Source organism: Orbicella faveolata, unplaced genomic scaffold, assembly GCF_042242905.1.
Source record: "Orbicella faveolata isolate gen_17 unplaced genomic scaffold, um_ofav_v1 contig_13, whole genome shotgun sequence".
Classification (NCBI taxonomy): domain Eukaryota; kingdom Metazoa; phylum Cnidaria; class Anthozoa; order Scleractinia; family Merulinidae; genus Orbicella; species Orbicella faveolata.
Window position 1 is genome coordinate 31237187 of NW_028301540.1, and position 19788 is coordinate 31256974.

General features: G+C 39.5%; 2 protein-coding genes across 2 annotated transcripts in view; one reads left to right on the top strand and one right to left on the bottom strand.

Moving 5' to 3' along the window:
- LOC110062556 (uncharacterized) overlaps positions 1–14625 on the top strand; it is a 48533-nt gene extending 33908 nt beyond the window's left edge. Inside the window, exons 21-33 of the mRNA XM_089285734.1 lie at positions 82–1069; positions 2244–2372; positions 5155–5276; positions 6276–6343; positions 7266–7429; positions 7940–8065; positions 8605–8739; positions 9140–9271; positions 10071–10140; positions 10808–10881; positions 11413–11509; positions 12184–12502; positions 13918–14625. Coding sequence (XP_089141860.1) covers positions 82–1069; positions 2244–2372; positions 5155–5276; positions 6276–6343; positions 7266–7429; positions 7940–8065; positions 8605–8739; positions 9140–9271; positions 10071–10140; positions 10808–10881; positions 11413–11509; positions 12184–12502; positions 13918–13989 — 2496 coding nt within the window. The 3' untranslated portion in view covers positions 13990–14625. The remainder of the gene's footprint in view (positions 1–81; positions 1070–2243; positions 2373–5154; positions 5277–6275; positions 6344–7265; positions 7430–7939; positions 8066–8604; positions 8740–9139; positions 9272–10070; positions 10141–10807; positions 10882–11412; positions 11510–12183; positions 12503–13917) is intronic.
- An 810-nt stretch (positions 14626–15435) lies between these two features.
- LOC110062549 (uncharacterized) lies at positions 15436–19489 on the bottom strand. Its single transcript, XM_020769477.2, has 4 exons — positions 19372–19489; positions 18708–18781; positions 16835–16900; positions 15436–16138 (listed from the first exon to the last, which is right to left on the bottom strand). Exons 2-4 carry the CDS (start codon positions 18766–18768, stop codon positions 15675–15677), a joined length of 591 nt encoding a protein of 196 aa, XP_020625136.1. The 5' UTR covers positions 18769–18781; positions 19372–19489; the 3' UTR covers positions 15436–15674.
- Between the last annotated feature and the right edge of the window lie 299 nt (positions 19490–19788).

Consider the following 19788-nt stretch of genomic DNA (forward strand, 5'->3'; position numbering starts at 1 on the left):
TTGTCTTCTGAGAGGTCTGTGCTGGTTTCATCGTCGGCAGTGATTTCGTCATCAGTTGCTGTTTCAAGCCCAGAGATAAGCAGTTCGCCATCTGTGAGAGTGAGCTCAAGTCTGACAATAGATCAAAGTACACCTGCTTTGTCTTCTGAGAGGTCTGTGCTGGTTTCATCGTCGGCAGTGATTTCGTCATCAGTTGCTGTTTCAAGCCCAGAGATAAGCAGTTCGCCATCTGTGAGAGGGAGCTCAAGTCTGACAATAGATCAAAGTACACCTGCTTTGTCTGCTGAGAGGTCTGTGCTGGTTTCATCGTCGGCAGTGATTTCGTCATCAGTTGCTGTTTCAAGCCCAGAGATAAGCAGTTCGCAAAATGTGAGAGTGAGCTCAAGTCTGACAATAGATCAAAGTACACCTGCTTTGTCTTCTGAGAGGTCTGTGCTGGTTTCATCGTCGGCAGTGATTTCGTCATCAGTTGCTGTTTCAAGCCCAGAGATAAGCAGTTCGCCATCTGTGAGAGTGAGCTCAAGTCTGACAATAGATCAAAGTACACCTGCTTTGTCTTCTGAGAGGTCTGTGCTGGTTTCATCGTCGGCAGTGATTTCGTCATCAGTTGCTGTTTCAAGCCCAGAGATAAGCAGTTCGCCATCTGTGAGAGGGAGCTCAAGTCTGACAATAGATCAAAGTACACCTGCTTTGTCTGCTGAGAGGTCTGTGCTGGTTTCATCGTCGGCAGTGATTTCGTCATCAGTTGCTGTTTCAAGCCCAGAGATAAGCAGTTCGCAAAATGTGAGAGTGAGCTCAAGTCTGACAATAGATCAAAGTACACCTGCTTTGTCTTCTGAGAGGTCTGTGTTGGTTTCATCGTCGGCAGTGATTTCGTCATCAGTTGCTGTTTCAAGCCCAGAGATAAGCAGTTCGCCATCTGTGAGAGTGAGCTCAAGTCTGACAATAGATCAAAGTACACCTGCTTTGTCTTCTGAGAGGTCTGTGCTGGTTTCATCGTCGGCAGTGATTTCTTTAATATTGAAACCTTCAAGAAGCCAGACATTAATAGCTGCCTCCTCCTCTGTTGGTTAGTTGGCTTAGTGTTTTTGTGTGTTTTTTTTTTTTTTTTTTGTACGACGAATTATTTTGGTGCAGTTAAGTAGGTTCTTTTTTTGAGGGAGGGTGGGGGAGCTACTTTTTATTTTGTGGAAGGACTGATACCGGATGTAGCCGATTTTCATTTTTGTTTCGCGTTCATGATTAAGGTTTTTCTGATTGTGGATCTTTTGTCTTTGTTATCTTTTGTGGCTAACGTGAATTTGAAAATAACTTTGGGTATTATTTAATCATGAAATAGCTTGGATTCCTTGTACGTTTTTTATTTAACACTTTGTTATTGAACTCTTTTACTTCTATGAAGATTTTTTGTGTCGTTCGAAGGCTTTGTACTTTTAATCATGTGCGGAATTAAAATTTACAGTTTGGCTATGTAATGTTTGAGATTATAGCCGCAGTTATTTTGTTAAATTTGTTTTTTTGTATGATGTGTCGTGTAACATTTATAGCTTTATTCTTGGTGTTCTGCGAGGCATTCGAAAGATATGAATGATATAGAGCGGTTTTTAAGTAAGATATCAAACACGAAAGACCATGTTTGACCACATTTCCAAACACCGAGAAGAAGGTTGAAAATAGGACGCGCAGCAAAGTATTTTTGACGAACTTCTTGGTGTTTAGAAATGTGGTCAAACACGGTGTTTCGTGTTTGATACAACTCAATCGAAACTAAAACTAAGGAGGAAACGGAAGAACAAAGTCGATGTCAATGGCAGTTTTGCACGTTGTCGTCATTTGACTACAACTACCAGAATTCATTTCGTTTTCTCTTTATTATAATTTCAATTTTGAATTCCCAGTGGGGTTTAAATGACAATTGCCCTAATTAGCATAAGAAACAGAGAAAAAGAAGGATTCTGGGAGTTGTGGTCAAATGACGCCATCATGCAAATGGTTTATTAAGTTCACACGTCCAAACACCATCCTGGTCATGATTTTTTTGCTTGAGCTTGATGAATTGTCAATGAGCTTACTGTAGCTTCACACATTAGGTATGATCTAAAATCTTGCGGTGGGTTTTATTTTCGGAAATCGAAAAAGCATTGGGTGACGTTGTAACGCAAAAAACAAACAAAGTCCTAATTTCTTTTGACTGTCAGGTGAAAATCGCTCTAACACAATGAATAACTGTCTATAAATGTTAGTTTCAGTTGGCAACGAGTGTGCGTCATCTCCGTGCCGACCTGATCAAGTTTGTGAAGACTTTGTTGGCGATCACGTGTGTAGATGTCCTCCAGGAAAGTTTGAAAAGCAAAGCAGCAACGAATGTAAAGGTGAGTACCTAAAATGATGATTTAGATGCTTTTCACCCGTGGAGGCTCTCCCTTATATGGGCTACATAGATATGTGTGGTTGCAAAGAGTATGGTTTTTTAGCCGTTTTGGTCAGAAATAGGGTATCGATTTTGGCTACATTTTGTTCTCAAATAGGGTGTTGTTTTTGCACTCTAGTCTTGAATTAGGTATGCTACTTTTCCCTTATTATTGATAAGACCATCAACAAAAGCCCTTCACAATGCCTTTAACATCAGTCTGCACTTGGGAACTACAGTCGGACCTCCACTAACGGACACCTCCCGTAAGCGGACACCTCTTATTAGCGGACAACAAACTGCGGTCCCGTCGATTTCTCCTCTCCAACACTACACTTTTAACTTCCCGTAAGCAGACACCTCTCCTAAGCGGACACGGACACCTATTTGGGTTCCGCAGGGTCTAAAATAGCCTCCTATAAGCGGACAGAGAACAATATCGAGAAATAGGTTCGGTTTTAATGGTTTAATCACATACTGACCTAGATCACAGCAGTGTTCGAGTCTGAACAGTACAGTGCATATGAAAGTAACCTTTCAATAAGCAATTTTTTTTTTCATTACAATACATCAAAGTTTTCCTTTTTTAACTTTTCTTTGAGCCGGTCGCACGAAAACTTGTCTCCTTGAAATATGAACTCGCAAAGCAAATATTCCAAGCCATATCCTGCTCCTCTGTTTCGGAGTTCGCCAACTGCCATGGTAACGAGGAACTTTCAAATGCTCTACTCAGCGCGTCGGATATCTTAAGAGACCTTAAGATCAGGGAACCACAAAAGCAGACACTGATGATAGTTTCTTTTTTACCCACATAAGGACACGTTGCGTTAGAAAATGACAATCATGCAAATGGACATACATTATGTACTTCTTCTGTTCTGTTCACCTCCAAAAAATTGGCGATTGAGTATGTTACTGTTTACATCTATTTAGCGGCAAGTCTTTTATTATTGACCCATAGTATCGGTGTTAAATTTATGTACGTGTAATAGAAAAGCAACATCCAACATCCCTGTGATGGATGATACAATAATATAACACCCTCCGGTAAGCGGACACCTCCCGTAAGCGGACATTTACCCTTGGTTCAGGGGGTGTCCGCTTACGGGAGATTTGACTGTAGTTATAAGGCAGGTCTGAAACAGGGTATTGATATAAGAGTCTGGTCTCAAATAGGGTACTAGAGTTTTAGTCGCTTCATATACCGGCTAGGGAAAATCTCAGATTTTGGTCTTAAATAGTGTAAGGGTTTTGGGAAGGGGGCTGCACTCCTTCACCCGATTTTTCTGGGAGTGCCCTTCGGGAAATAGTTAGCATTTGTTAGGAAATAGTTAGGATTACATAGCATAAGTGCTAGAGCTAGGGGGCGAGTTTTAGTTCCGGGGCAGAAGGGACGTTTCTGGCAATGACGGATAGGATTGAGGTACCTTTTAGAGATACAAAGTCGTGAGAAATACTTTTCGTATGTGATCTGATGGAACCTTCCCACTTGTCTTTCATAGATGTGTTGAACCAAAGATATCGCCAATGTTTATTGATAATCCTAAATTTCCGTGGTCGGGGTTAAAAATGTGTGTAAATCTCAGATGGGCACTATCGTGACCTTCACTTCGAAACGCCAATCATTAAATTATGACACTGAAGCCGCATAAAATGGCTGCTGGGAATTTGTTATGCTCAAGATTATGATGTCAAATTGGAAAAGTGTGCGAGACGCTTTCCAGTCAGCCTATTGTAACCAGGTAACCTTTTGTAACCAGGAACTCCGCTTTTAGGCTTGGCTAAATGATGGTATATACTAGTTTACCTAAATGGTACAAAATGCTGCCGAAGGGAAGGAGGATGTGAGGAGTGTCAATGCAGAGCAGAGTTGTTCCCATACAGAACTCCTGATCGTCCGTAACAGTAACAAACTGGTTTATTTAACTTCTCGCATTACAGCACTCAGCAGCACTAAGCTTCATTGCATTTTTCATTGCTTCATTACATTTTACAACTGGTTTACTTCTATATTTGTGGTTTTGAGAGCTTTAACACTTAAGGTAAGCTAACGATAAAATTTTGAACTGACTTGATTCTCTATCACGGCGGGCGCCTTTGACCTACATTATCTTCTTCGTTTCTATAATTTTCCAAATGACTTCTGTTAGTATTAGATGAGACTCCACAAGAGTGTTGTGTTGGATATTCTGGACTGATGTTCCTGTTGCTCCCGATTTGCCTTCATCTTTATTTTCATCGATCGAAGAGAGTACATGGAAAACAGCGCATCTTAGTAGAGAGCTGCCTAATACAGAAAAGACTAAGTTTACAAAGAATAATTTATAAAGGAGTACGGGAACGATAAAAGAAGCGTCAAAAATAGCAATATACACAGAAGAAAACTGTCACTCACCGTCGTACACTGCGACCAACGATGCAAGAGAGAGAGAGCACAAGATCAGACTGCGCGTCTTGATTCTGCTATTCGTGTATAACCACAATTCCTTGCGCCTCTGATCTTACCGCTACCACAATTCTTTGCGTTTCGCAAAAACGAAATCAAGGCCCCTACAATGTGACCTTTTCCCGATTAGATAGCGGCCTCGTTCGTTTTGTTTCGTGCGCGAATCAAGACTTAGTCATAATGTCAGCACTGTTTTCACCAAAACTGTAGCACAATCTCCTTGTCCTTTTAACTTTGACCTGTTGCTTAGTGCGCATGCCCTGTGAGTGACAAGTGTTTTAATCTTGTATTTTTGCAGCCGTCGATGCGTACGAGGGATCAATCAAAGTAACTGGGGGAAACTATTCGACCTACACTCCAGAACTGGCGGACGAGAAATCTCCTGAATATAAAGAAATGGCTAACAAAGTTATTTCTGCGGTAAGAAATGCTAGTGAGCCTGATATTAAGGATGTGGCCGGGGCGGTGGAATCGGCCGGGAAAGGGGGAGGGGGGGGGGGGAAGAGGCGGAATCTCCGCTATCAGGTAAATTTCCAGCCCCTGGTATCTCAGCTATGATCTCAGTCAATTCAGTCTCAGTTGACTGTCAACGTTTTGACCAATTACCAGCTATTAGTTAAATCTCTTCCAGGCCTTCCTATAAAATGCCCCCCACCACCACGTCCTTTAACATCGACAAGCAGAATGATGATAACAACAACAGCAACAACAACAACAACAGTAACTTTTAAATACAGTCGATTACGTGCAGTTCATATGCTAAAACAAGCTTTTTGAGAAGAGGAATAAACAGCTCCGAAAAAGAACAGGTGTCCTATGACCCTTCTACCTTCCCGTAACGGCCACCTCTCTACAGCGGCCACATTCCTCTATCCTTAAGGTGGTCGTTGTGGAGAGGTTCAACTGTAACCCCTTTAAGCTCCAAGGCGAACAACCGTTTTTCCCAAATCAACAAACACAGGTTCCCTGCCTATGTATAATATACCATTTGAAAGCTACCAGTCACCTTAGTTAGAAAATGACATTAGCAGCTATGAGGGATGTTGTCATTTTGAGAGAAATGAGTTTAAAACGCAAAAATGAAAACTTCCAAAAATGTGCCAACCTTCTATTGTCTTAGGTATAGCCCTGAACTATACCTTATTTTGCAGCTCTTAGTGCACAGCATAATGTGCAGTACGTCTTGCATCCCATGTACATCTCAAAAATGAAATTGGAAAATTGTGTGGGTGGTCAACCATATGCTAGATAGGAGGGGGTCACAATTTTATGACTTCAATGAGCAAATTTTTGCAAGACAATTCTTGTGGCAAAAATTCATTGAAATTGATGAAATATTCACAAAGTTATGACGTTGTGTGCCAATTGGCTTTCTTGGGGCATAAAGGGTTAAATAATAATAATCTCTTTCCTTTGCAGGTGGACGCCGTCTACGAGAATTCAGAACTGGCGTCAATATACCAAGGATGCGAAGTCCAAGGATTTAGGTACCGACGAATACGCAATGACTGTCTTTATTTACCGCAATGTCTTTTATTTGCCATAGGTTTTATGTATACTAGAGTATTTTGATTGGCAAAATCGCGCCGTGATCAGGTTGTGTTGTTTATAGTATCTCGTTTTATATTGAAAAAGTTCGCGTTTCCGTTTACAAAAATATTGACAACAACTTAGAATTGGAGACAGCTAAATAAGCTGCTGGTGTTGTAAATTATTACAAGCAGCAAATGTTTGTGATTGTTAGTACCCGGTGAAGTTGAAAATCGCTTGCTGAACGATTTGAAATCTCGTTGTCTTTTTTTGTTCGTGTGTGTCTCTCTGTATTGTCTTGCCTTCTCCCTGAATTTGATCATGTCAGAAGGCAAAATCTAACAAGGCCAGCGTTCCAAGTGGTTGAAACTGTCCCACTTCCCTCGAATTATTTTAATGTAAACTTTTGAAAGACGCAACGTTACACTGAACGTGTTATTTTCGCATTCATTATACGAATGGGTAGCTGAAATTGAACTGAAAAGCCCACTTAGCGAGCTTCAATAAAGTTTGTATGTATGTATGTATGACTGGGAAAATTATTTCATTGTGATTGGCTGAGAGCAGGCCAATTAATAGATGAGTTTTAATTTGCACTGCAGTGCAAATTAACGAGTGCTGGTTCGTTTTCTCAGTCGTACGATAAATGAGTTATCGTATGCAAGCTTAAGCAGTTTTTCCTCACTCAGTCGTAATATTTGGAAATTGTTTCAAATTGCACTCCCCTGATGGATCGTGCAATTTTGACAGAATGTTCAAAACTCACTCGTGCTACAAATCCTTAACTGCACACGCATTGATAGGATTACCTATACTAATTTCGCGGTTATAGTCAATCAGTTAATGCGTCTTGTTTATTTACGTTTCCTTTATTTACAGACCAGGCAGTGTTATTGCTGATTTTGTGATCAATTTTCAACAAACTGCTAATGAAACCATGTTACCAACTGCGAATAAGATCTTTAATGAGAGCGTCACTAACTTCCAGAATGGATCGTTCCTGGGAGATTTGCAAGTTGATCCATCTTCTGTTGTTGTTGCAGGTAAAAAACTAAAAGCTATTTTGTATAAGGAAACACAGTTAGTGTGTCATCTTTTCATGCAAGCCAATTCCCAAATGTCTGCTCCCTGAAGAGTGAAAATTTTGCAATGCAATAAGATGGGGAGAACTTGATGAAAACTGAGAATTCGACTAATATTTCTCATTATTTAAAACTGCATCATTGGATAATGCAATTCAAGAGTTTTCATTTGCTTAACCTTCATGGTATATGAGCCATTATGCCTTGCTCTACAAATATGCGAAGCGTGTGCGTAATTTTTTTCATTGTAGTTTTCTATAGGTTGGGGTCCTTTTCAATAAAACAATTGTACCACTCGCGCTTATTGGATATGAGAAGATTATAACCAACTCGTTGGCTATATAGTACCTCATATCTAACGCGCGCTCGTGGAATCATTGTCAAATATGGACCTCATTCACGGTCAGTAGAGTCTATATGTACCGTATATTACTCGTATAAGGTTTTTAATTTTTCCTTCCCTTTGCGTAGATCGTGACGAGTGTCAAGACCCCAACGCTAATGATTGTGATGAAAATGCCATCTGTGAAAACAATGTGGGATCATTTGAATGTTCTTGTAAGCAAGGGTTCACAGGAAATGGAAAAACATGCCAAGGTGATGAGTAAAATAAATTAGCAATTAACTTTTTATTAACTCTTTTGACCAAAAGACCATGTCAAACGGAGAAGGGTGAACATCAAGTCTTTATTATTTACGCTTATAAATTGACAAATTCGGTGATTTTTGATAAGGTCAATGTTTACGTCACGTGTTTATTCACCACACCCAATCGCCCTTCCCTTTGTAAATATAGAAAGAATTAACCGAGGGATGCAGGGCAGAGATAATCCGACAGACAGAGAGCAAGACAGACAGACAGACAGACAGACAAGCAGAAAGGCAGACAGATAAAAAGGCAGACAGGTAGAAAGAAAGACAGACAGAAAGACAGACAGACAGAAAGGCAGACAGAAAGACAGATAGACAGATAGACAAGCAGAAAGGCAGACAGATAAAAAGACAGACAGACAGGCAGACAGAAAGACAGACATACAGCTTCACAAAATCAGAACTCTCGATAAATATATATTATTAGATAATTCTAATAAAGATGTAGAGTATGAATTTATTTTTCATTCCTTCTTTATTCACAGACATTGATGAATGTAAAAATGCCTCCCTGCACAACTGCAGCATTTCTACTCCTGGAGTCGCGTGTCTCAATACACCCGGAGGATTCCAGTGCACGTGCAAGTCAGGCTATTTTGGGAATGGAGTCACGTGTAACGGTACGCTATTAAAAAAATTGTAAATAAATAAAGATTAGTTATGAGTATTTTATTGTGTATCCTTGTTATCTTTTATGTTTGAGGAAATTATGAATTCTCATTAGCAGTTTTTGCTTTTCGCCTAGAACTTATGTAAAAAAATATTAAAAGTCCGAACTTCAATTCTCTTTTCGGTATGTAATATTTGTCAATCAAAGAATTTTTCTGCGTGCTGAAATGGCTAAGACGATTAATTACAATAGGGTTCGTGTTTGTTTAAATGAATTTTTCAGTGTTTAAAAAAGATGCAAGCAAAGGACCACAGGAAAAGAGAAATAAATCGCGATAGTTTCTTTATTAACGGTAAACCATCGATATTTGTCAGGATGTTAATGATATTTGCTATTTTTTGTTGCCTTAGTGAGCAACCACTGTTTGGCGGGAACAGATAACTGCCATCCGAACGCCACCTGCACCCCCTTACCAGGCCCCACATTCAAATGCGCGTGCAAAGAAGAAAGGAATTACTTTGGAAATGGAACACACTGCTTTGGTAAGAGTTATCGTTATATGTGATTTTTCAAATTCTCTCCCCGCTGTAGTAATTCACGATGCTTTATCCATGTTTTTGCAACTAATGTCCTTTCCCTTTGCTCTTCCTTAAGTTTCACGAGCGAGAGAGAGAGTGCTACGTATTTTCTCTCCGTTATTTTAAACCAAATGCAAGGGCCGGACTGGGAGCATATCGGCCCGATCGAGGTCTTGACAGTACGGACCGAGCGCGACCAGGTCCGTTTACAAAAAAGACCGAGGGCCGATATTTTCCCAGTACGGTTCCGAACAAGCTTGGCTTATAATAAATTTATTACACGAAAATACTAGAAAATCTTTCAGAGTGATCTTGCGGGGTCATTCGGGACGATGCCCGGTCCAATACTTAGAGAATATTGGACCGGCATTGGAGCAATCTGATTGGTTCATCTTAGTTATTGGCCCTTTAAACTAGCTTAGTCGTGTAATAATATAGATCTTCTCTTGCACGGCACTTGGGGAACTTGAGAAAACCACATCGGTAACAGTAACGAAGGAATCTTAAAACAGACGGTTTAATAAGAAGATAATGGCTTTGCACGTTACTTAGATACTTAGGTACATTTGACAGTCGCCTTGTGCAAAACTTAACAAATTGTACCTGTTGTGTGGGACGTTAACCACGGCAGAGATTTTTTCGTGCTACTCACGAAAACTTTATGCAACTTTTGCATATTTAGCTAGGAAAGTAGAGACGGTCGGCGAATCACAAAAGAAGTGCCAAGTATTCTTACTTTTCTCCTCTAATTTCCTCTTTGCAGTTGGATGTCCTGTTAATCATTGTGAAAATGGAGGAACTTGTATTATCTCCACAGTTGGAAACATTTGCAAGTAAGATAACATAAGTTGTGTGTGACATTAATTTGACACTGTAAGTCTCCATCAGCTCCGTGATTAGAGCGTTCGGCTAGATCACGGAGGGTCATGGGTTCAAATCCCATCTGGAACTCGTATTTTTTCCGAGTAGATGTCATTTCTACATTTAATATTCATTATAACACTTACATACTAGTACCCGAGAACAAAATTAGTAGGTGTGAAAAGCGTGTAAAACGCGCCTGGAGTGGAGGCCTAAACAGTTGGAAATACAACCCTTAGGCATACATGCGAGTCTCCGTGCTAGAATTGTTATAGAGAAAAAGAAGAGAGAGAGAGAGAGAGCTGTAATGGCTTTTCCTTTTTCCAAATAAAACAGTTCAAGTGAGATTTTCCAATATGAAGTGTCTTAATAATTGTTGAACATTTTGTAACATTTTATTAGTAGAGGTTAAGTAACAAATAGGCTACTTCGACTCTCAGTCTCGCACTGGAACCTCACAATTCACTTCTAATGAAAAGTGCTGAAACAGAGAAATCAAAGTATTTTTTTAGATGTCGATGTTCCGTTTATTATATGTACGTGTTTAATGTCCTATAAGAAGGAAAGGAAAAAATCTTTTACTCAATAACCCAGGTTCACTACGCTCTATCTTAAAGTCCTTTGGTCTCTTTAATTCAGATGTCCACGAGATTTCTATGGTGACCGCTGTGAAGAAGGCGGAGAACCGACCGAGGTGCCTGGAGTTGGTTCAGGTAAAGTTGCTTTGTATCACGAAAATAGCAGATACACTTCATTCGTGTTTGTTTAGAAAGAAGCCGAGTTATGATGTCCTCGCCCAAAGCCTTACTAAAATGCCGCACTTCCGTAACATCCTCCCCCCTCCCTTGCGCGACTTGGACACTGGTCATGTTTTTCATAAGTTAAGCATGACGTTTACGGCAGACGGCAAACGGCAAAGATTGCATCTGATTTGTTATTCTTTTCTTGTAATCCTTAAATAAATCAAACAAAAATAGGAAAATGTCTCTTGCTATTTACCGCAAATACAAATATTTTCACTCTGCTGTATAGACAGCTGAAGACAGACGCCAAAAGTTTCATTTTTGCCGTTTGCCGTGTGACGTAACGTCATGCTTAATTTCTTTATTGTTATTATTATTATTATTATTATTATTATTATTATTATTATTATTATTATTACTCCGTATCAGGAGCCACACAGTTCGTTTTTCTCTGTGACCTCATTTGACGGAACCTGCCGGAATTCATTTCTTTTTGAACAGATGACATGATGTTGATTCTCGTGGTGGCTTTCGCCTCATTATGTGGGACATTATTACTGGTTCTTTTGGTCACTGTTTTTTGCTACTGTAGACGGAGGTAAGAATATATACAATTATATATTACTGAGTCACTTCCGTAATACTCAAACCTAATAATCAATCACTGTCCTGGAATGCTTTTGCAGACTTAAATCCATGGGATATTAACTCTTGGAGCACTCAAAAGGCCATTTCCGACTTGTCTTTTGCCTCTGTCAGTATTAAAACGAATCTTTGTGTGAAAACATTCATATGACAAAGTTAAATTTAAATACACGACCCCACAAGCTTTTAGCTTTAATTATTATCGTGTTTAAATAAAGTTTATCTATCTATCTATCTATCTATCTATCTATCTATCTATCTATCTATCTATCTATCTATCTATCTATCTATCTATCTATCTATCTATCTATCTATCTATCTATCTATCTATCTATCTATCTATCTATGAAAATGCTTTCCCCCCACAGGTTCATTTACATTCAAATCAAACTCATTTTCATATGGTAGGCCTAGGTGTTACACCAGCTCGCTTAAAACCAGAGGTAACTCGAAAATGGCCCATTTCGACGTCTTAAGGTCTTAAGCCTCACCACACGCAGAGAAAGGTTAAATATGTCCAAAAGAGCACGATACCAGTCAGCTGTAAACAACAGCTATACAACCCTTAAAACTTGAGGCAGCAATCGTAGACACATATACACTTAATGTACCTGTTTTTCTCACTAGAACACGCCAAGAATTCAATTCAGATTTGAACCGCTCTGTCAGACCTCGAAACTATCGTCCGGCTAGAAAATCTGGCGTCGTTCATCTGGAAACAATCGACGAAGACTTCACTGTTCCCGGGAGAAGGCTTAGAGCCACGGTTCCCTCTTCCGCATCATTCCGCGAAGTCAGCAGTGGTCTGGGAGCGGCTAACTGTGCCATGGAACAGCTATCAAGAGTGGGTCAACAACAGCCCCAGTCCAGACAGGCGAAGAGACTCCGCGGTAACTTGGAACCTACTCACGACCAATTGGTCTTTGACGACTTGCTCGAAAATATCGTAAGTACTTAAAAACGTGAACTTAAAGTAAATTTGCTGTGATTAAAGCAATAACTTACTGATCGGCTGGAGCGAGGGTGGCTGCCTCGATGAATTTAAAACGTTGTGAACTAGTTACCATAAGTCTTTGTTCAAATGGTTTTACTGCTACGGCGAATTGTTGACGACGGCCGCGGCCATTGCACGAGCATCTACTAAATACCTTTGTTGTACTATAAAACAAATTACTTCATTACTGTTCCATAGGAAAACCAGTTAATTTTGTTTCTCTGACATCTGAACGTTTTTCTTGGCTCTGCCTTGAAAAGCATTTAGATTATTGGAGAAAATATAGTCTTCCTTGGCACCACTCATTAAAAGCTAAATGTTAAACGTCAAAATATCTAGAATTTTAGATATTTGAACTTGTCGCCAGCCGGGCCTAACATATCAAGAATCAGGTTTCCAGATACGTTTTAAAGGCAATTTGTCAATAAAAAATGTTCATAAGATATGAGTTTTGCTATATCATCAGACGTTTAATTTTAATATGCCGGGTCATGCTGGTATTTGACGTCAGACTCCTTTCTAATTGAAATTCTCTTCATGATCAATCATGTCTTCATGAAATTCTCTTTGTGAAAAGAATATTTTTATAGACGATGTAAATTAAAATAACTCTCTTTGCTGTCCTGATGCTTACCCGTTTCCTCCTATTTTACTAATGTAGAAGTCTTGGGAAGACTTGAGATCTGCCAGTGATAGCTAACTATTATACCTCAAGTAAGTTATACTGATGAACTCTGCTGTGAACGCTAATGTGTTTAACACCTAAGCAAAATCCTTTTAATCCTATTACTAAACATTAGTTTTTACTTCTTAATCATGCTAAAAGTAAATCCTGTTCAACTCACCTTGCAGTTCAGATATATACTAAAAAGTAAACCTTCCTTTATATTTGAGTATCTAACTCAAATGTTTAACCTGTAAACCTCAACCGTTGACTCATTTAAAAAACGTGAAGAGATCGTGAGAGTCGATACTATTTAACTAGGCTCGAAACGCAGTGATTTCAATATCAATTTAACTATTAAATACAGTGAAAGCGTGCTAATTTGTTCACACAACTCAACCTTCAACTTTTCTGGTAGTCTCCGATGGCGGCTCTCATGTGGCCCAAACACGGCTGAATTACCATCATACCTCTTTGGGTCTTAGCGTGTCTTCTCACTTACCCTCCTAAGATATCGATGCGCACGCATATAAGCAGGAGCCTCGCATGTCTCTCCCCAGTCCCACTCTAAATTCCCCCTCTCGTACCAGATCGTTTTTGGAACGCCGCGACAATCGCTTCAAATGACGCAGTGAAATAATGAATTTTCTTGGAGTTATTATTCTCTGCGATTTTTATAACATAATTTGTCATTCCTTTTCAGGAATCGCGGGCTGACTATAGGGCTGGTACCGATAGGTCTGCCAAGAATAATAACTTGTACGACGAGCGTTAAGCATTTTGAGTTATCCAAATGTTTGTCATTTAACGGCTATATGTACTGTTACTGTAAGTATCTTGTTAGTTAATCCAGGCTATGGACACATCAAGAATAACAACCTTATTGAATTTTCGTAGAAAAAGTACCGTAATTAATATTTAGTACAAATGTAGCTCTAAGTGGGTAGCGACAAATTATTGCTGAATTCGCATATTTACGTGCTTTCATAACATGTCATTTCATGTGTTACTTCGCGAGAAGCTCAATTTATGACAAATAGAAATAATAATTATGTGAATAGTGTAAGAAAAGCTATTTTTGTAATGTTGACAAACGTAACTCTCTGGAAGAGTTTCGAGTGTTTAAAGCTCCAAAGATAGAGACAATTGCTTCATCAGTTTAACTTTGATAAGAGTTACGAAATGTGCGTTATTTTTTAGGTAGAAATATCTTGATTTAGCAAATTTGACACGTGTATTGGTAGAATAGTTAGCAATGCGACAGATATTGGAGTTCTGTTGTGGATTTTTCACAGAAACAAATTGTATTTTTGTAACTTAATTGCTGTAATAATGCGTTTCATGGCGGCATTGTTGGCTGAACACGATAAAAATGTAACACATTTTGCGATTAAAATCTAGTTTGCATTCAGTTTTCGAGAGTTGAGTTCTCTTCTAAACGCTATGATCAAGGGTATTTGTAAACTGTTATCGATTGTATCCCTTCAATAGCAGTCTTTATTATATCTCTCAGTCAGTACGCGCGCTGTGACTGGTCAATTTAGCGGGCCGTATTCTCCTGTATGGCCCGCTAAAATTTAAAGTTGGTTTTGTTGTCAAACTGTTTCGTGATTTATCGCCAAGTGTTCTTGACTTTTATAGCAAAAAAAAAAATCTCGGTCCGTAACTTACAGTATGGACCTCGAACTCGGTTAGTAAGAGGTATTTAACTTCTTAAAGGAGCTCAGTCAGGGTGTTTCGGCCACGTACAAAATTACCTTTAAATTGAAGGAAACCTGAAAATAAAAGTTCACTAAGATAGAGAAACACCAAAACAATAATAATAAACCATAAAGGAACAAGGACGGTTAAGGATGGTGAAGATTAAAACGGATTACAAACAACGAACTTGAAAAATTTAGGCTAAATTTTTCAAGATGTGCAAACCGTGACGTATCTCCTTTAAGAAATTCGGCATATTGGCACGCGGTTGACCAAGATTTGCTTTTTAAGACTTAAAGGTCTTATCTTCCGTGTCGTAACGGTCTGCAATTTTGCAACATGGCCCAACATTAACAGTGTTGGAAGATGTTAACTGAAGATGTTGCTATCATTTGACAAGGAAAGTGGTTTCTGAAAACATCCTTTTAGGCACTTTACCATACCATCGTCTAAGGCTTACGATACCACATTTTCTTGTAGGTGAGCGTTTGGACATGTAGGAAGTAACTTACGACACACATAGCTAAAATAAACCTTTATTTGCACTGCCAGTTCTGGAGGACAAGACGTCATTTACAAAAGTTTCCACTTGAAACCGCTTTCTTGGGTATCGAATTGCCCGCAGTATACACTAGCACTCGATAAAAAATTCTTCCTCCTTTGTATTATTCTTTATCATTCGGGAGATCAAAGCGTCCTTATATCACTTTGTCTCAACCGTTGGCCTGACTTGTCAGTTTATAAGAACAGTTGTTCAGCTCACTTCTTGCCCATACAACACGCTGGTGCACATGACGGTGCACAAATTGGCATAGGGGGAGGGGGTGGTGGGGGAGGAAGCATAATCGGGGGAGGAGGAGCAGTGCAGCACGGCTGTGGACAGATTCTCATACAGTAGTGGATACAAACTGGGGGACATGCTGGTGGGGGTGGTGCTGGGAGACCGGGGCAGCCGGGAACTCCCATCGGTCCCATTGGTCCCATAGGTCCCATGCATCCTGGGATACCGGGAAAACCGCGACATCCGGGAAGGCCGGGTGGTCCCATACAGCCAGGTGCTCCAGGGGGTCCTGGAATAGGACAGGGGACCGGACAAGGAGGTGGTGGTGGTGGTGGTGGCGGCGGTGGTGGTGGTGGGGCACAGCATGATGGTACACAGGCTGGAGCACAGGTGGCGGGACATCCCATGCCGCACGGATTTGCGTTACGCTTCTCTACATTTTCTGTGAGAAAAATAAGAAGAAGATAACTAATTAATGCGTGTAGGAATGTTCATTAGAAGGGTTTTCATTTGAGTATCTACCAGCAATTGATTTTGCATCAACTACGCTACAGGATTGGTATGAAAGTTTCGCCTCAGTTTTTTATCCAATCAGAAATCAAACCAGAATCAATCGTGTCTCACTCGCACTCGTTTTCCCGCGCTTCACGTCAGCTACATGTTATTACTTCGAGTTTTGATTGGTTCACTGTATTGTTTGTTTACTTTCTGATTGGTCAGAGTGATTTCTTTGGTTTCAGTTTCACGACACAATTGAAACCGCTCTATGTGGTAGTTGGGTGTCGACAAGGCAATAAAATTGAAATGATCGAGTGATTGATTGATTGATTGATTGATGGGGTAATAAGAGTGTTAAAGATAGGTTTTAAACCTGGCTATCTCAAAGATGGTAGATGGTCCAAAAATGGATTTGTTTGTTAACGGTCAATTTTTTATTCAAAATTGCTTGACCTTAAAAATCTTCCGACACCTTTTATTGCTGCAACGAAGGTCATTGCCTCTGTAGCTGGGGGCCAAGGTAAAGTTTTCTGAAATTTATACGAGTGCGCCTAATCGACTGTATGACTTTGTTACAGAAATGATGGTAAAACCTAATCTAGAATATAAACTCCTTTTTTTTATCGTGGATTCATTTTACCTGGCTCATCCTCCACTTCTTTGGTTATTTTAACAATCTTGCCATGATGAAGATAAGCTTCTGTTACTGTAAAGTAAGGTTTATTCAATGTTAGAATACACATGACCCGTTCTCGTCGGTTTTTTGACCGTCTCGATCAATGAAGGGGAATTTTGAAATCATTTTAATTCAACCGCATTGAGGGAAACAGTGGGCGAGTTTTGACGCTGGCGTCATGTCATTCGATTCCCAAAGATATTTTCGAGATTTTGTTGATATTCTGATCGCGAGTTCTGAACCACTTTCGACACTATAGACTATACTCCACTGCTGACAGGGGAAATGATGTGTAACAGAGCAGTTGCGCGTGAATACCTTCCGAAAAGGTTGTTTGTTTTAACCGTTGCGAACTTTTTCCATCCACGGCACGCAAGAACAGAGGTTAACCACTCAAACAGAAATGCAAACGAACAATGACTCACACTCTCCTAGGAAAACTTAGCACCAAACTAGGACTACTAAAGTCTGCATTTTTCGACATATTCCTTATTGTGCAGTTTATTGGCCAATTTCCTACCAGAAGAAACTTTACAATCAGTTTTCTTTCTCACTTGGCATCACAAAAGATGAACAGTTATCAAAAACTAAAGCTTATGTTTCATCGGATTATAGTTCGCTTTGTCACGTGTGCCATCTCTCACAAATCAATTCGTTTTATAAGTAGCAGATATTTCCCCGCCCATCCACTAGAGCGTCAAATCACGGTTAATACCGTATTCATGGTACCCGCTTGTTTAAAGCAGACTCTTCTATTATCACAAACATGTCTTTTTAAGAGCTTCAAACGCACTCAAAAGTCCGCTCTCTCGGTCAACATTCCTGAATACCTTTGAAAATTCCCAGCATTTTGGATTGCACCTCTGATAGGCTATTAAGCTCCTGTTTTTGGGGTCAGTGGCATCTCCTCGCCCCGGCTTTGTCAGTTTGGCCTCTTCTCGCAATTCTTTATCGCCACTTTTGTTTTAAGAAAAGAAAGACTTGTCGGGATTAAATTATAGTTTACCGTATTGAAGAAACTGAAGATGAACCACAACAAAAAATGCCATTCAAATCTAAGCAGAGCAGTAAAAGTGAGAAGCAAGAAAATGGCTTCCTTCATTCTTCTGTCGGTGTCGAAAGTGACAGTGTCATTTTGTCATAAGCAACACCTGCCTTAAAGTAAACACGACAAAATCATTGCGAATTCTTAGAGTTAACTTTCCAAAGACCATATTCTAACAATTTTCTGGGCGGTGTAGCCAAAGGCTGTCTTGGCAGAAGATTGTTCGAACAAAATTACTCTTTCCCGAGTCCAATCTCTTCTGGGTTGTATGCAGTCAGGTGTCGAGCTCATCAACACGACACCTGTTTATTTCGATTTTATTGTTACAAAGGAGATGTAATTATCTGCAATCACCTTGAATTTCAAAGAAGTTAAACTAAAACAAAAATTAAATCATAGCACTTCCTGACAATCACTTAAAAAATAAACGAAAATGTGGTACATCTATACACTTTTTAGCGACACATCTTTGGGCGAAATCATCGAAAATATCAATATTTGTTTTGTTCAATATAACGTGAAAAAAAATATGTTACAAGTCGTCTCTTCGCTCAGCTGATATATCAGATAGTTAAACTTGTCCAGTTAATTTATATAACGTTTCCCACGTCGCCTATTTGAACCATTTTAAGAGAACGCTCGATTAACGAAGGTGGAGAAACTAAAATGGTCTGAACATGCCAATATACCCGTTAAAATCGTTGTATTGACATTTGATATCCTAAACTTTCCAGCTGAAATCACAGAAATAAAAGGGTTACATTTACTGCCAAGATAAATTAATGAACCAACCTTTCCTTGCTTCCAGCGAAGCAACAAAGAGGAGCAAGCAAGCAAGCGTTACTCTTAACATGACCCACGGCGTGCTGTGAATGAAAATAATAATAAAAAAACGCTATAATGAATCGATCCTTGAAAAACCTGTCATAGTTCAGACCAGCTCGGTTACACTTGGTTAACTAAAGAAACAGAATTGCTTAATAAGGGTTGTGACTATGAATTTTATGTTCATACTCGCGATCAGTTTTGGTCTTAAATTATAACATGTAAAAAATTTCTAGCTTTCAAGCGTAATCAGCGCTAACTTTCCAATCCTTTCTTTCCTGCTGTTATTTATGATTATTAGTATTTGTTTATTTTTCCTCCCCAAATTTGTTCCAAAATGGAGTCGACTTGACATTGTTTCAAGTTCATTCCGTCAAATGATCGCATAACGTTTTAGGTTCAAAGAATTTCTCCCTTCCAATCTGCCACTTTTCCATTGTCGAGGGATGTTCACTCCCCATGAAGATCAAATGGGTCACCTGCCAAAATCAACTGTCCGAGAAAACTCCTCTTTATTCAAGTATACGAATTGGAATAACGTTAAGCACAACTGAAATTAAAGCTCCTTTGAGAGAGTTCTTCAGCAACCCCTTCAAAACAAAAAGAAAAAAAAGGCGATTAGAGATTTTACCTTTTTCTGCGTTTCCTTCGCTTGGCAATATGCCGTCGTAAAGGTCAAGTCCCTGAACAAAGTTTACTGACAGGCAGTGATCCTAGTGACATCATATATTCTTCAAGGGCGGACAGCAAACCGCATAACCTGCCCGGGGGAAGTTATTTTTAACAGCATTACGTCATGTAAACCAACCCGCTGATTCTACGCTCTGATTGGCTGGTTTAAAAACCTAACACAATGAAAACTGAATTGATACAACTAGAATCTATAGTAGAATTTTATCAATCTCAAACAATCGCTTTTTTAAGAGTTTTGGTCCCTGGCAAACGCTTAGATGAAGCGAAAATGAATTGAATTGGATTGAGGTCCCAGACGATCAATTATTTAACCCGTGGGTATCGAAGGAAACGAGAAAGGGGCGCATTTTTTCAA